The 16236-nt window shown below is 44.8% G+C and overlaps 1 protein-coding gene across 6 annotated transcripts in view; it reads left to right on the forward strand.

The window, feature by feature from the left end:
* The window catches only part of MARCHF10 (membrane associated ring-CH-type finger 10), a 112275-nt gene that overhangs the window by 6834 nt on the left and 89205 nt on the right, over positions 1–16236 (forward strand). For all 6 annotated transcript variants that reach the window (XM_017882953.1, XM_017882952.1, XM_017882954.1 and 3 more), the window contains 2 exons: positions 495–601; positions 12967–13086. In XM_017882953.1, coding sequence (XP_017738442.1) covers positions 512–601; positions 12967–13086 — 210 coding nt within the window. In that variant the 5' untranslated portion in view covers positions 495–511. The remainder of the gene's footprint in view (positions 1–494; positions 602–12966; positions 13087–16236) is intronic.

Below are 16236 nucleotides of genomic sequence, written 5' to 3' on the forward strand. Positions count from 1 at the left end.
AAAAAAAAAAAAAAAAAAAAAAAGAAAGCAAAGGTGAAGGTCGTGTCTGCTTTGTTGGTTGCTCTACTCCAGTGCCCAGCACAGTGCCTGGATGAGAATAAGGGTGCAATCACTGTTGTTTAAATGGATTTAAGCAACTAGGGGCCTGTAACTTTGGTCACTGCTCATTTAGCTAGGTTCTCAGGTTTTCCTTTTTGTCATGCTCTAGAAACGATTCAGGTATCTGTCAATCTAACTCCCTCTGAGTAACCAGGACAGGATCTCTGAAGTGCCTGATGAAGGTGGCTGCATTATTTATGCCTGGAACAGGAGGACTGTCAGGGCATCAGCACCAACACAAGAAGTCCCTTCAGCTTGAAAGGAGCATCTGTGCCTTTCAAACAAGGGACATTAGATGAATACACAAATAAAAGTAATTAGATGAAAATAAATCCAAATACGGCATCACGACAAAGGACTCTATCACAGCACATTTGTTTATCTTTTCTATGCAGGTCGGGGATTAGGAATCATGTTGCATGACGCAAGGGACAGGCAGAAGTTCTTCAGCGATGCTCAGTATCTGCGGGACATGCAGCATAAGGTGGACTCTGAGTATCAGGTAATTGCAGAAAGCAAGAATGGTCTTCTGCCTTCTCTTCCAGTATTTACAGAGAATTCAGAATACAGCGTCAACATATGATAAGCTGTAAAAGTTTTCTAAAATCCCAAACCCACCGATTAGGTATGTGACTAGCAAAAGCCACTTCACCTCTCTATTTCCTCGTCTGTGAGAAAAAAAAAAAAAACAGGGATAGCCAGGCGCGGTGGCTCACGCCTGTAATCCCAGCACTTTGGGAGGCCGAGGCGGGTGGATCATGAGGTCAGGAGATCAAGACCATCCTGGCTAACACAGTGAAACCCTGTCTCTACCGAAAATTCAAAAAATTAGCCAGGCGTGGTGGCACTGTAGTCCCAACCACTCGGGAGGCTGAGGCAGGAGAATCACTTGAACCCGAGAGGCAGAGGTTGCAGTGAACCGAGATCGATCGCGCCACTGCACTTTAGCCTGGGTGACGGAGCGAGACTCCGTCTCAGAAACAAACAAACACCAACAAGGATAATGGTCGTATCCACTTCTAGTATTATCATGAAAATGAAATGAAATCAACACTGTGAAAGTACTTCCCTCAGTGTTCAGCATGGAGCCCTTGTCGACCAGTGGCATTAGGGCTTAAATTTGACAAACCAACTGAGAAGGAAAGAAAACACGAAAGAGTTAACTGGGTCGCCCTACCGTTTGTAAAATAACACGCCCTTCTGTTGTCATCCCCACCGGAAGAAGGGTGGTTTGCACATTTTACAATGAGCTAACTGCCGGTCCCCCTAGTTACAGTGTTTACATGCAACACCAAAACACACAGGGAGCCTGAGGAATCCTGAGGTTGCAGTCAGCCAGAGCTGGCATAGGATAAACTTGCCAGACTGGGTTGTGGGATCCTGGGAGCAGGTAGAAAGTGTCAGTCATCCTGCTGGAGGTGGGACCTCAGCCCTTGCCAATCAAGAAGGCATGTTCTCAGCCTGGGCTGAGGATTGAAAAGTGCTTCTTCCCTGAGGAAAACACAGAACTGCTGTTATCAGTTTTTTCCCCTTCTTAGCAATTTCAAATATAACTAAAGCTCCCAGGTCACCAAGGAAACCAGACCTATCTCAGTAACCTGATTTCACCTGTATAATACAGCTTAGCTTTGGGGCTGGAAATGGAGTCAGCAATTTCCTCCCACAACGTGCCAACCCACGTATAAGAAGACTAGAAAATCAAGGGCATTTCTGCAAAATAAATAAGAACATAAACATCCACACTGGTCGCCCTGGGAGTCTAACTACTTCTCGCAAAGATGCCTCTGCCACCCGGCTCCTGTTTGAAATTGTCTCCAGAACAGGCACATAGGAAAAAATCAATCTTATAGTTTTATGGTCCTCGTTGAAGACAATCACACAACGGTGTGGCTTTGAGCCATTGCCGTTTTATTTTCTAATCTCCATTGGACTTTCAACACTGCCTTTTCATTCATTCATTCAGCCAATATCTATTTCATTCATTCATTCAGCCAATATCTATTTGGTGCCTACTATGTGCTGAACAAAGCCTCTGTTCTCCCGGAGTTCTTATTCTAGGATTAAGAGGGGAAAGGGCTTACACAAGTAGACATGTGTAAGGTAGTTTCAGTTATCGATAAATACAATGAGGAAAATAGAGCAGGTTAAGGGGTTGGAGGCGGTGCTCCGTTAGAAGCTGGGGAGGTCTCTTTGAGGAAATGACACTTGACTGTTGAGGTGAATTATGGGAAAGATCCCACCAGAGCTTCCCAAGTGGAAGGAAAGTCAGTTCAAAGGCCCTGAGGCAGGAACCAGCCTGGAGGAAACCAAAGGCAGCCAGAGGGGCTAGAACACATGAACCCAGGGAAAGTGCAGAAGCGTCACACTGCATCTCACTGAGCATAGCTTGCCATTTAGATTTTATTCCTTTTGTGTGTTTTTTTTTTTTTTTTTGAATGGAGTTTTGCTCTTGTTGCCCAGGCTGGAGTGCAGTGGCAGGATCTTGGCTCACTGCAACCTCTGCCTCCCAGGTTCAAGCGATTCTCCTGCCTCCACCTCCCAAGTAGCTGGGATTACAGGCATGCGCCACCTCACCCGGCTAATTTTGTATTTTTAGTAGAGACAGGGTTTCTCCATGTTGGTCAGGCTGGTCTCAAACTCCCGACTTCAGGTGATCGACCCACCTTGGCCTCCCAAAGTGCTAGGATTACAGGCATGAGCCAGTGCGCCCTACCCAATTTTATTCTTATCACTGTGAAAATTATTGGATGGTTAAGCTGTGGAATAGTATGATCTGATTTATGTTGTATTAAGGGTAACTCTGGCTGTGGTATGGGGAAAGGACTAGAAGGGGCAAGAGAAAAAGCAGGAAAACTTGTAAGGAAGCTATGATAGAAATTCAGGAGAGAGATTCTGGCGACTTGGCCCGGGGTGGTAGGAGTGGAGGTGGTGAGAAGTGGCCTGGCCCAGGAAATGGAAACAGAACAGACATCTTGCTGATGGATGGAGAGGCGGAGTGAGGGAAAGAAAAGAATGAAGGATGACTCATGTCAACCATTTACTTGTCCGTCAGCTCCCTCTGTTATCATCACGATTTTAAACCTTTTCACTCTTTTCAAACCTCCAACCCCCATAGTTTCAACAAAGAACTCCCTGCCCGGTTTCACACACTCAAATGAAACACAATGAAGGTGAGAACCCACTCAGCCTCCTCCCCTTCACTCCAGGCTACACACCATCTAGTCCCCACATCTTGGAGGAGGAAGTGACCCTCTACCTGCTGGTACCCAGCCTGAGATCCTGATTTGAGGCCCTGTGCTCTCCAGCCCCTGCCATCCACAGGCCTCTCCTTGGTAGCTTTGACATTTCCTTTCTTGTTGGCTCAGTCCACGAACATGCTTAAGTGTCTCCCATCTTAAGAACAAAAGAGCAAAGCTTTCTGTAGACATCGTGTCCTTCTCTAGCTGCAGCGCTGACTCCTTCCTGCCTCATCCCAGATGTCCCAAATAGCCAGCTCCATTTCAGTCTCTGCTTCCTGCCCTCCCGTGGATTCCCTGGCCTGCTGCAGCCTGACCATCACCTCCCGTCCCCTCTCCTGAAACTCTTATGCTAATGTCAGTAACCAAATTCACTGGGCTCCTTCTCAGTCTTTATTTTCTGCGGTCTCACCTACCTTTGACGTTATTACTCCTTTCTTCTCGAACATGACTCTTTGGCTTTCTTTTCTTTTCTTTTCTTTTCTTTCTCTCTCTCTCTTTCTCTCTTTCTTTCTTTCTCTCTCTCTCTCTTTCTTTCTTTCTTTTTTTAATATTTCTCAGGCTGGTCTCAAACTCCTGGCCTCAGGTGATGCTCCTGCCTCAGCCTCCCAAAGTGCTGGGCTTATAGGCATGAGCCTCCGTGCCCAGTCTCGTTTGGCTCTCTGATGTCACACTCTCCTGACTTTCTTCCTGTTTCTCTCACTTTCTTCTCCATTTTCTTTTCTATGTACTCTTCATCTCCCTGGCTCTCAAATGTTAATTTCCCCAGGGTTCCATTCTCAGCCCAGTTTTTTTCTGGTTCACAAGGTCACTGTGACTCATCTCATCCTCTGCTATGGTTCAACCACCACTTTATACTAAGACTTGTAATTCTGGGTCTCCCCAGAGCATCAGAGTCATGTGTGTATTTGCCAGTTGGCTATGTCTACCTAGATGTCACACGGGCATCTGAAATCAAATATGTCCATGGTTGTACCTCCATGTCCATCCCCCTGTGGCCCCTCCTATGATCTAAGCCTTCCCTGGCTCTTCCTTTCCCTCCTCATCCCCATCCCACCAGTTACCAAGTCCTGCCAAGTGTACCCAAGAACTCACGCACTTGTGCCTTCCTTTTCACCCTGTTGCCACCCCATGGTTCCAACCTCCCTGATTTCTGTCCAAGACCATTATAATATCCTTATAACTGGCCTTCTAGCCTCCGGTCCTGCCATCTGTCAGACTGTTTCCTTGACACCTATCTAAAATCTAAATGTGGCGATGCCATTGGAATATAGGATACCCCTCTGTGCTTTCCCTCACTTAAAGGCAGGCTCAAGACCCAGAACCTAAGCAAGACCAACCTACACTTCACCACTTTGCCAACTTCTTCCCCCTTCTTCACTTTGCTCCCCTGGGCAAAGGTGGTAAGGATCATAGTTTTAATTTAGAACTAAAGGGAATCTCTGTGCTCATACACATAGTAGCCTTTTTTAAAAGCAACTTTACTGGCCGGGTGCGATGGCTCATGCCTATAATCCCAGCACTTTGGGAGGCCGAGGCAGGCAGATCATGAGGTCAGGAGTTCGAGACCAGCCTGGCCAACGTGGTGAAACCCTGTCTCTACTAAAAATACAAAAAATTACCTGAGCGTGGTGGCAGGCGCCTGTATTCCTAGCTACTCAGGGGGCTGAGGCAGGAGAATCGCTTGAACCCAGGAGGCAGAGGTTGCAGTGAGCCGAGATCACGCCACTGCACTCCAGCCTGGCGACAAAACGAGACTCCATCTAAAAACAAACAAACAAACAAACAAACAAAAAAACCACTTGATTGTGTTATAATTTATATATCAACCGGACACAGTGGCTCATGCCTGTAATCCTGGAACTTTGGGAGGCCAAGGTGGGTGGATCACAAGGTCAGGAGTTCGAGACCAGCCTCGCTAACATGGTGAAACCCCGTGTCTACTAAAAATACAAAAAATTAACTGGGCATGGTGGCAGATGCCTGTAATTCTAGCTACTCAGGAGGCTGAGGCAGGAGAATCGCTTGAGCCCGGGAGGCAGAGGTTGCAGTGAGCTGTGATAGCCCCACTGCACTCCAGCCTGAGCAACAAGAGGGAAATTCCATCTTTAAAAAAAAAAAAATGTATATATCATAAAATTCAACCTGTTTTAAGTGTGCAGTTTAATGACTTTTAGTAAATTTACCAAGTTTGCAGCCATAACTATCACCTGGCTTTAGAATATTTCCACCACTCTAGTACTGCAGCCCTCTTTTCATGCTTCCTGCACAGAGCTTATGAAACTGCATTGCAAATTGTCTTTTTTTTCCTCTCTCTCTTTTTTGAGACATGGTCTCGCTCTGTTGCCCAGGTGGGGGTGCAGTGGTGCAATCACGATTGACTGCAGCCTCAACCTCCCAGCCTCAAGTTTTCCTCCCACCTCAGCCTCCTGAGTGGCTGGGACCACAAGCATGTGCCACCACACCCAGTTAAATGTTTTGTATTTTTATAGAGACACAGGGGTCTCACTGTGTTGGCCAGGCTGGTATCAAACTCCTGGGCTCAAGTGATCCACCCACCTTGGCCTCTCAAAGTGCTGGGATTACAGGCGTGAGCCACCGCACCCGGCTGCACATTGTCTTTTGTGTGACATCCTCTCAACCTGGACCACGACTTCTTAAGGGCAGAGGCTGAGTCTCCCTCTTCAATGTTGAACCAATTGCCTTGACATTCATGAAAGCCTGTGTTGCCTAACTTGGTTACCAACTAAGCTTGTCAGACTTAGAGCCAGCTGACTTGTGACTATTCCTAAAAGTCAAATCCACTCTCATTGAGCATTTTCAAAACCACTTACCACAAGGTCTGCAAAAAATAAATATGGTTGTCTGTAAGATGTTCTAAATATCATTAAAGTAAGTAAATGGCAACCCACAGTAACTACTTTGCAGGGAGCAGCGTTTTTTTTTTTTTTTTTTTTTTTAGTTATATTATTAATCTATCCCTTGCCTTATTCCAGAAAGAATTTAAAGTAGTGGTTTAAGAATCAATTGCATGATGTAGGCCAGGCACAGTGGCTCATGCCTGTAATCCCAGCACTTTGGGAGGCAGAGGCGGGTGAATCATTTGAGGCCAGGAGTTTGAGACCAGCCTGGCCAAATGGCGAAACCCTGTCTCTACTAAAAATACAAAAATTAGCTGGATGTGGTGGTACACACCTGTAATTCAGCTACTCGGGAGACTGAGGCAGGAGAATAGCTGAACGCAGGAGGCGGAGGTTGCGGTGAGCTGAGATGATGCCACTGCACTCCAGCCTCAGCGACATAGTAAGACTCTGTCTAAAAAAAAAACAAAAACGGATCAGTTGCATGATGTTAATGACCCCTCAATAACTCAGCCCATAGACTGCCCATGTGTATTTAGATAATTCGCTATGGTAATTTTGTGGTGGGTAGATATTGGTACTCTGGATCATCAATGAGTTTGGCCAGGTACTTCCTTTGGAAATCCCAGCTTTCACTCCAGTTCCAGTGTGACCAGGGATTCCCCATTTCAGGGCGTACAAATAGTGTAAGACCTAATAACTAGACATGAATCCCAAATCATATGCATTTGGCATGTGTCCCTTCCTGTACTCGACTCACCTTTAATGAACTGGCTCCAACTGAAGGCTTTAGAAACCTCTTGTGTAAACCATTCCCGTTACAGCCTACAATATGCTAAATGTTGGTATGCACCAAATTCTCAGTGCCTTTGCAGGTCTGTGTGCTAGCAGCAAGAGACGAGGGCTGAACTCACCCTGAGTTATTTTGAAACTACTCCTTTCAGTGGTTGGGTGGGAACCTTTTGAGAAAACAAGAGGAAATAAACATCTATTTGGCGTATTGCATGCTATTTCAGAATCTGGTAACTAGTATATAATTATATGTCATCTCAGAATTTGGCTCTATTGCTTCAAGGATTTTCATGCTGCCTAGCTTTTTTTTTTTTTTTTTTTTTTAATCAAATGTGTTTATGTAACTGGAGGCAGAATTTAGCCATTAATGTCCACTGGAAAACTGAAGGCAAAGATTACACTTAGCATTTCAGAATGATTTTTGATAATCTATTAAATATGTTCAAATTGGTTTCATTTCATGTCACTTATTCACCTTGATTCTTTCAAGTACAAATCAAACAACTAAGTGTCTCAATATACATGTGTTCAAGAACGTGATAGGTGACTTCATAGCGGGTGGCGAGGGTTTGGAGTTGTCCACTCAGGGAACTGGAATAGGGATAAGTCAACTTTTCTTCCCATAGGGACGGAGGTGGGGGATTCTCCTCCTGGCTCACCTTTGAGGTGTGTGTTGCTTTAGTCTTCACAGCCAAAACAGGAAAAAAAAAAAAAAAAAAAAACTAGCTGGGGGGGAATACCATCTCAAACTGTTTTTATGCCTTTGATTTCTTGACCTCTTAAAATTAATGAACTTTAATAATGTCACTGGGGACAATTAAAACGCCAGACTCTGGAATAGGCAAGTCAGATCACAAGAACAACAACAAAAAGGAACCAACTGAAGGAAGTGGCAACTCCCACTTCTCAAAGTGCGTCCTGAGATAGAGGAACAGATGCCATTCTGGCCGGAGATGTAAAGTCGGGTCGTGGTTCTGATGGCTTTATACCAGAATTATGAGGCTGGGAAGTGTTCCTGGGGCACATGGCTTCTGAAGTCACATAATGACTAGAGTGATCAGATTGATAATGAAAGAAACAAAAGGAACTTTGAGCACAACTGTACTCAGAGAGCTGTAGTGCCGAAGAGAGGCAGTTTCATTGTGACCCTGAATGACTGAGAGCAGGAGCTGCTCATTTGGCTGGCTGGAGTTTAGGAAACAGATCTCTACTTACAAGGCAGAAAAACAAGGATGAACCTCAGGACTAGACAGAAAGATTCTCTCTTCTTCTGTGACCAACATCAGAGTCTTATGCTTTGGCAAAGGCTGACTTTAGAAACAGTAATAGAAGTAAACCAGGAAATGGGATTGAGAACAGCAATTAAAAGGTTGTGGCAGCTACTGGTGGTGATGGGAGTGGCGGCGGTGGTAGAGGTGGCGGTGATAATGGTGGGGAGGTGAGATGGGTGGTGGGGGTTGGGGAGTGATGTGGGGATGGTGGTGGTGGTGATGGTGGTGGTGGTTGATGAAGGTGGTGGTGGTGATGGAGGTGGTGGTGGTGGTGATGGAGGTGGTGGTGGTGGTGATGGAGATGTAATGGAAATGGTAGTGATGTGATGGTGGTGGTGGTGATGGAGGTTGTAGTGGTGGTGATGGAGGTGGTGGTGGTGATGGTGGTGGTGGTGATGGAGGTGGAGGTGGTGGTGGTGGTAATGGTTGTGGTGGTCATGGAGGTGATGGTGGTTGTGGTGGTGGTGGTGGTGGTCATGGTAGTGGTGGTGATGGAGGTGGTGGTGATGGAGGTGGAGGTGGTGGTGGTGGTAATGGTTGTGGTGGTCATGGAGGTGATGGTGGTTGTGGTGGTGGTGGTGGTGGTCATGGAGGTGGTGGTGATGGAGGTGGTGGCAGTGGTGGTGATGGAGGTGATGGTGGTCGTAGTGGTGGTGGTGATGGAAGTGGAGGTGGTGGTGATGGTGATGGTTGTGGTGGTCATGGAGGTGATGGTGGTCGTGGTGCTGGTGGTGGTGGTGATGGTGGTGGTGGTGGTGATGGAGGTGATAGAGGTGGTGGTGGTGATGGAGGTGGTGGTGGTTGATGGAGGTGGTGGTGGTGATGGTTGTGATGATGGACGTGGTGGTGGTGGTGATGGAGATGGTTATGGAAATGGTAGTGATGGTGGTGGTGGTGATGGTGATGGTGGTGGTGGTGATGGACTTGGTGGTGGTGATGGTTGTGGTGGTGATGGACTTGGTGGTGGTGGTGATGGAGATGGTTATGGAAATGGTAGTGATGGTGGTGGTGGTGATGGTGATGGTGGTGGTGGTGATGGACTTGGTGGTGGTGGTGATGGTTGTGGTGGTTATGGAAATGGTAGTGATGATGGTGGTGGTGGTGATGGAGATGGTTATGGAAATGGTAGTGATGGTAGTGGTGGTGGTGATGGTGATGGTGATGGTGGTGGTGATGGTGGTGTTAGGCACCTTTGATTGAACTGTCCCCAAGGGCCAGCCACTATTAACATATCACCAACTGTATACCTTGTTGATGTTAACTTGTCAACAATCTGCAGCTTCCTCTTACAGATGAGGAAAGCAAGAATCAATGGCATTAGTCAGCTCGCCCCAGGTCACGACGTTAGAAAGTGGCAGAGCTGGGGATTGTCGTGTTTACCAGGATTGAGTTACAGTGAGTCACAAAACCCACGTCATCCCCACAGACATTGATGCACATTCCGCATTTTGCCCCCACAGTGGTACCTTCTGCACAGAAGGCAGCCCAAGTATGTATGCTGCAGTCAGGGGGACGCACTGCGGGGTGGGGGTCAACACCAATGGAAGAGGGAAGGAAGAGGCCCTGATTCTCCCCAGAAGGAAAAAGTAAAAAGTTACCTGAAGCCTTCAATTTCAAGACTGCCCTCGGCCAGTTTTGCCACATGATCAGAGACTTATTTATAGCCATCCGAATCCTGACACGTGCAATTGAAAGGGGAGAATGTTTTTAAAGTCCAGGGTAAGGGAAGCCGCTGGTGGTTTTGAATTACAAATCCATTCCTCTCCTGACCCATGGATTCTGTCCTCCCCTGCCCAGTCACCTTAGGCTCCCCCAGCCCACCTCACACAAAAACAACATCAACAGCTGACAAAAAATCATTTACAATTACAAATACAAAGAAACCAGCCCTTGCAGGGAATAAGGCAAGGTTCTTGCTGCTTCTACGACTGTAAGTCTGGATATTTGCTCTGCCCCTGTGTTCCTTCTCAGCAAAGCTATAACTTTGAGAGGATTGATGTTTAATTTACACAGAAAGATTGCTTGGCTCTGTCAAGATAAAAGTTTAAGTACATGCCTTGCCACTGGTTTGTTCTGCTCCTCTGTAAGAAGAGGAACAAGGAACTAGAGGGAAAAAAATTTTTTTTCAACTTTGCAAACCCATCTATTCCTCCTTCCTTTTTGGTAAAGAAATATTTAAGTCGTATGCATTCTTGGAGAGAATTTTCAAAAAACACTCAGCCCACAAGAATTCTGTTCATCCCACAAAATCTGCCTTGGTCCTGCGTGCATTTGCTAACACTGCCTCCTCCACTTTCAGCCCATCAGCATTTTCTTCTTTTGCCTTCAATACCAGTAGGTTAGGACCGCACAGACATCTGCCCCTTTTGGAAACAGCACTCCACACCGGTGCTCTTTCCAAACACAAACTCCCATTTGAAGTCCTTGTAAAAGGATTAGAACAAAAAAGCACATATTTAACTGAACTTCGTTACGTTCTCCAGCCAATTCCCTTTAGGTTTACCTGGGTTTCTCTATGATTGGCTGTTTTTCGTTTGTTTTGTTTAACTTATTTATTATGACTACTGTCTAGTGTTCTTTGGTATTTCTTGCTGAAATTATAAAACAAACAGCATCCAGTGTTTATTATGACGACGTACTATCTATGTGGCATAGTTTTTGAAAATAAGATTAACTGTGGGACAGGATGTTGTCCCTTCCCAAGCAAGCTGGAGTGAAACTGCATCTTTCTCCCCAGAATCTAGGATTCCACTTCCTGCAGGGTGACCACTTGGCTGCTGTGATGAGCCCGGAGGCTAGGGCGTCACCTGCAATTCAGATGTAAAACTCGGTGTGAATAATCATCCCAATTCCGAGGAGTAAATGTTTTGTTAGTATCGGGTCATTTCTATTCTTAACCTTACAGCATAATGTCAGGCTTACGCATGGCGTGAAATTCTGGTAAGTCCTACTACATCACGGAAGGGGATACTTTTTCTAATAGAGGGCGTGAAACCTGCTGAAGAGATCTTTCCTTTCTCAATCCAGCCAGGAAGGGCAGTTGTCAGGCCTAGTATAGAAACAATATTTTTGGTCTTCAAATTCGTTTTCTATGACAGTGGATAATTTGGCCCTGGCAAGGCAAAGTTGAATTGGGCTACTGGATCTGCAAGTATAGAAATACTCCAAAAAAGTTTTACTGGGCCAGGTGCACTTTGGGAGGCTGAGGCAGGTGGATCACCTGAGGTCAGGAGTTCAAGACCAGTCTGGCCAACATGGCAAAACCCTGTCTCTACTAAAAATACAAAAATTGGCCGGGCATGGTGGCGTGCTCCTGTAATCCCAGCTACTCAGGAGGCTGAGGCAGGATAATCGCTTGAACCCGGGGACAGAGGTTGCAGTGAGCCAAGATCGTGCCACTGCACTGCAGCCTGCGTGACAGAGCAAGACTCCATCCTGGGAGAAAAAAAAATCTCTTTTACTATTTTGAAGTATTTAAAATCAGTTGAAATGTCCATAGTACATGATATCCTTGGGTTTGCTCAGTCCTAGTACTATAGGAGAAATATTTTGGTACCAGATTTTATTTTAATTTTGTTAAGAAAAATGGGGAATTATTTTCATTGGTAATTTTATTTTTCTTATTTTGCACTTAGGGATTGATATTTTCCTCCAAAGCAAAAATGCAATTCAACTAAAATTATTATCGATTTTTTGAGACAGAATTTTGCTCTGTCACCCAGACTGGAATGCAGTGGCACTATCTTGGCTCACTGCAACCTCTGCCTCCCAGGTTCAAGCAATTCTCGTGCCTCAGCCTCCTGAGTAGCTGGGATTACAGGCATATGCCACCACAACTAATTTTTATATTTTTAGTAGAAACGGGGTTTCACCATGTTGGCCAGGCTGGTCTTGAACTCCTGGCCTCAAGTGATCTACCCGCCTCGGCCTCCCAAAGTGCTGGGATTATAGGCGTGAGCCACTGGGCACCGGGCCAGCTGCAGTTCAGCTAAAATTAAATGCTGGATGGTGGGGGATTCAAATATAAGAAGTTGTCCTTACTCTCAGGGTTCTCAATGATCAGCAGGAGAAACAGGCTGAAAACCACAAACAAGTACCTACAATAATAAAAAAGTATGTGTAATTCAAGCTTAAATTAATATACATTGCAACTCTGACAGTTAATTCGGCCTGGAGAAGAGAAGGCAGAGGAAACTAAAGAGAAGCAAGGCCACAGCAGCAGGCTATTAGTAGATCAGGCGGTTTTGCCAAGAGAGCTTCTAACAGAGGAGGTTCCAAGTGCAGGGAATAGCACATGCTCTGACATTGACAATTCTCATCCCGCAACTAGAGTGTCATCTCCAGGGTCACAGTATAGAGGAGGTAGGAAGAGGGAGGGGCCATGAAGAGAATGAGACCAGAAAGAGAAATTCATAAGGTGTAACAGGTGCTGCCCTCCTTGAGAAGGCAACAGTTGGGTACATTCTTGACAAAATGCCTCTCAGTATGTTTATTGTTTGAATTTATTAAAGCAATAGCTAATACCTCTGACCTAGCACTTTAAGCAAAGGGAAGAGTGATACCTGGTCTTTATACTTGGTGAGAGGTATTTGATGAACACCTGGAGATGCGTATCATTCATTTCATGCTCCTCACCATTGGAATTAAGCATAAAGTTACCCAAGCTTGCCATGGTCCTAAGACAGACATTTTGTTGTTGTTCTTCAGGCTTGTCTGAGACGACAGGAATATAAAAGAGACCCAAATGAGAAGAAACGTGATCAGTTTTGGGGGCAAGAGACAAGTTTTGAGAGATCCTGGTTTTCTAGCAGGTCATCTTCCAAACAGGTATGAAGCATTCTGGGAGACAGTCTCCTGGGGCTGCTGCTGCTGCTGCTGGTGGTGTGTGTGCGCGTGCTGCGTGCGTGTGTGTGTGTGATTTAGGAAAAAGCCGACTCAAAAAGGAGATGCTGCAGAATCCCAAAGGTCAGGGCAGGGAGAGCCAGGGGCAGGAAGGAGCCCAGGGCTGGGAACTCCCTTCCTTGGGACACCACCCCTGTGGTTCCCAGCTCTGCAGTCTTCACGCTTCACTGTGGTTGGGCCTCACTCTTCTCTCCTGTAGATAAAGGTCCTGAAACAGATGGTCTATAAGACACCATCCAGATGAGAAGCACTGCAACTGTTTAAGACTTGGAGGCACTGGGCCTTCTGAAGCACAGCATCATCTCTGTGGCATATGGTCTAACTTGATGTAAGGTTGGGCCTAGTTTTTATTTCTGATGAAGGAGTAAAATGTGGTAATAACTATATCATGTAATAATTGGCAATTGTTTAAATATTTTTGCCTAGAATTATATAGCAATATGATGACAAAATATTTTTGCCTAGAATGATATAACAGCCGGGCGCGGTGGCTCAAGCCTGTAATCCCAGCACTTTGGGAGGCCGAGACGGGCAGATCACGAGGTCAGAAGATCGAGACCATCCTGGCTAACATGGTGAAACCCCGTCTCTACTAAAAAATACAAAAAACTAGCTGGGCGAGGTGGCGGGCACCTGTAGTCCCAGCTACTCAGGAGGCTGGGGCAGGAGAATGGCATGAACCCGGGAGGCGGAGCTTGCAGTGAGCTGAGATCCGGCCACTGCACTCCAGCCTGGGCGACAGAGCGAGACTCCATCTCAAAAAAAAAAAAAAAGATGTAACAGTATGATGATAATATGATGATTAATAATAGTATCATTATAATAATAATTAAGCAGTTACCATTATTTCAGTGCTTGCAACATTCCAGGCACTATGTGAAGCACTTTATACATATTAGCTTATTTAATTCTCATAAATGTATATATCTATCACCTCTCCTTATCTATCTGTCTGTCTGTCTGTCTGTCTGTCTGTCTATCCATCCATCCATCCATCCATCCATCCATCCATCCATCTATCCATCTTTGCCCCACTTTACAGATGAGATAACTGGGCCTTACAGAAATTGCAAAACTTTACCTAAGATTTCACAGCCAGGGTGGTAGAGATTCCATTCTAGGCAGTCCTGACCCCAGAGAAGGTGCTCCAAATCACTAAGCTCTAGGATCCTATTTTCATGTTTAAGATCTTATCTAAGAATTTTACTTATCCTATGTAAGAGCTCAATACCACAAGCTGTATTCAACACTGATTGTTAGCGTGGTGAATTGATTTAAGGTGAGTAATAGGCCTTTTATGAATCCCTATTTAATATTTAATGCCTGAAATATACTCTACGGGAGGAACTCCCTCTGTCCTGTCAGTGGTGTGGATTCTAAGATAGATCCTGAATACGTGATAGCAATCAAGTTCTTGTTGAGAATTCTTTTTTAATCTAAGATGTTCACACTGTGGTTATTTAATGTTCAAAGGACACCTTAAAAACATCAGTGATTGATGTTTATAGATGTAGATGTATCCCTGGGAGAGAGAGATGCTTTCTATTAAGGAATATAAAATCACACAATAAAATATTTCACCTAGAGTCTGAAGGTGAAACAGACTATCTCACAATACTGGCGGCACCAAGAACACGTTGCCTGGATCTTTTCCTGTTAGTCAAAGACTAAATATAATGCCTGCTGCTGATTAAACTTATGGAGTGAGATTAATCCAAAAATTAAATCTAGTTTGGCTAGAACAACACATTTTTAGCATTAAGATAAATTCTCACATTTTTACACTCAGAAATAAGATCAAGGATAGATAAGAAAATATAATTTAAGCCAAACAGTAGCACGTAGCAGTCTTCCCAGATTGGAATTGCTAAACAAGTGGGCAGCTGGGTTCCTCTGCAGGGAACTTTCATGCAGAGGCTCGTGTGCATAGTCACGGCCATTTTATGTGCAATACTCATGCATTTGGGATATTCAGGATTTGAAATTTTATGTTCCTTTTCACACTTAAGCTTATGGGACAAGCTGGTGTCAGATTCCTATAGTTTTCTTCTTCCTGCTATACAAATTGTGCATTCTTTAAACCATCATTGCAAAACACTCAGACCACTTCTGAAAAAGGCCATGGTTGTATACATAAAAGTAATTCTGTGAAATAGCTTCTATAGTACAGTTTATATGGATCTTATTTCCCAATAATTTTATTATTCACCCCTACCCACCACAACATTTTTTTTAAATTATACTTTAAGTTCTAGGGTACATGTGCACAACGTGCAGGTTTGTTACATAGGTATACATGTGCCGTGTTGGTTTGCTGCACCCATTAACTCGTCATCTACATTAGGTATTTCTCCTAATGCTATCCCTCCCCCAGCTCCCCACCCAGTGACATGCCCCGGTGTGTGATGTTCCTCACCCCGTGTCCATGTGTTCTCATTGTTCAATTCCCACCTATGAGTCAGAACATGCAGTGTTTGGTTTTCTGTTCCTGTGTTAGTTTGCTGAGAATGATGGTTTCCAGCTTCATCCATGTCCCTGCAAAGGACATGAACTCATCATTTTTTATGGCTGCATAGTATTCCATGGTTTATATGTGCCACATTTTCTTAATTCAGTCTGTCATTGATGGATATTTGGGTTGGTTCCAAGTCTTTGCTATTGTGAATAGTGCCACAATAAACATACATGTGCATGTGTCTTTATAGTAGTATGATTTATGATCCTTTGGATATATACCCAGTAATGGGATTGCTGGGTCAAATGGTATTTCTAGTTCTAGATCCTTGAGAAATCGCCACAGTGTCTTCAGTTCAACTATGGTTGAACTAATTTACACTCCCACTAACCGTGTAAAAGTCTTCCTATTTCTCCACTTCCTCTCTAGCATCTGTTGTTTCCTGACGTTTTAATGATCGCCATTCTAACTGGTGTGAGATGGTATCTCATTGTGTTTTTGATTTGCATTTCTCTGATGACCAGTGGTAATGAGCATTTTTTCATGTATCTGTTGGCTGCATAGATGTCTTCTTTTGAAAAGTGTCGCCGGGCGCGGTGGCTCAAGCCTGTAATCCCNGC

This window comes from Rhinopithecus bieti, unplaced genomic scaffold (assembly GCF_001698545.2).
Source record: "Rhinopithecus bieti isolate Rb0 unplaced genomic scaffold, ASM169854v2 scaffold_12928, whole genome shotgun sequence".
NCBI lineage: Eukaryota > Metazoa > Chordata > Mammalia > Primates > Cercopithecidae > Rhinopithecus > Rhinopithecus bieti.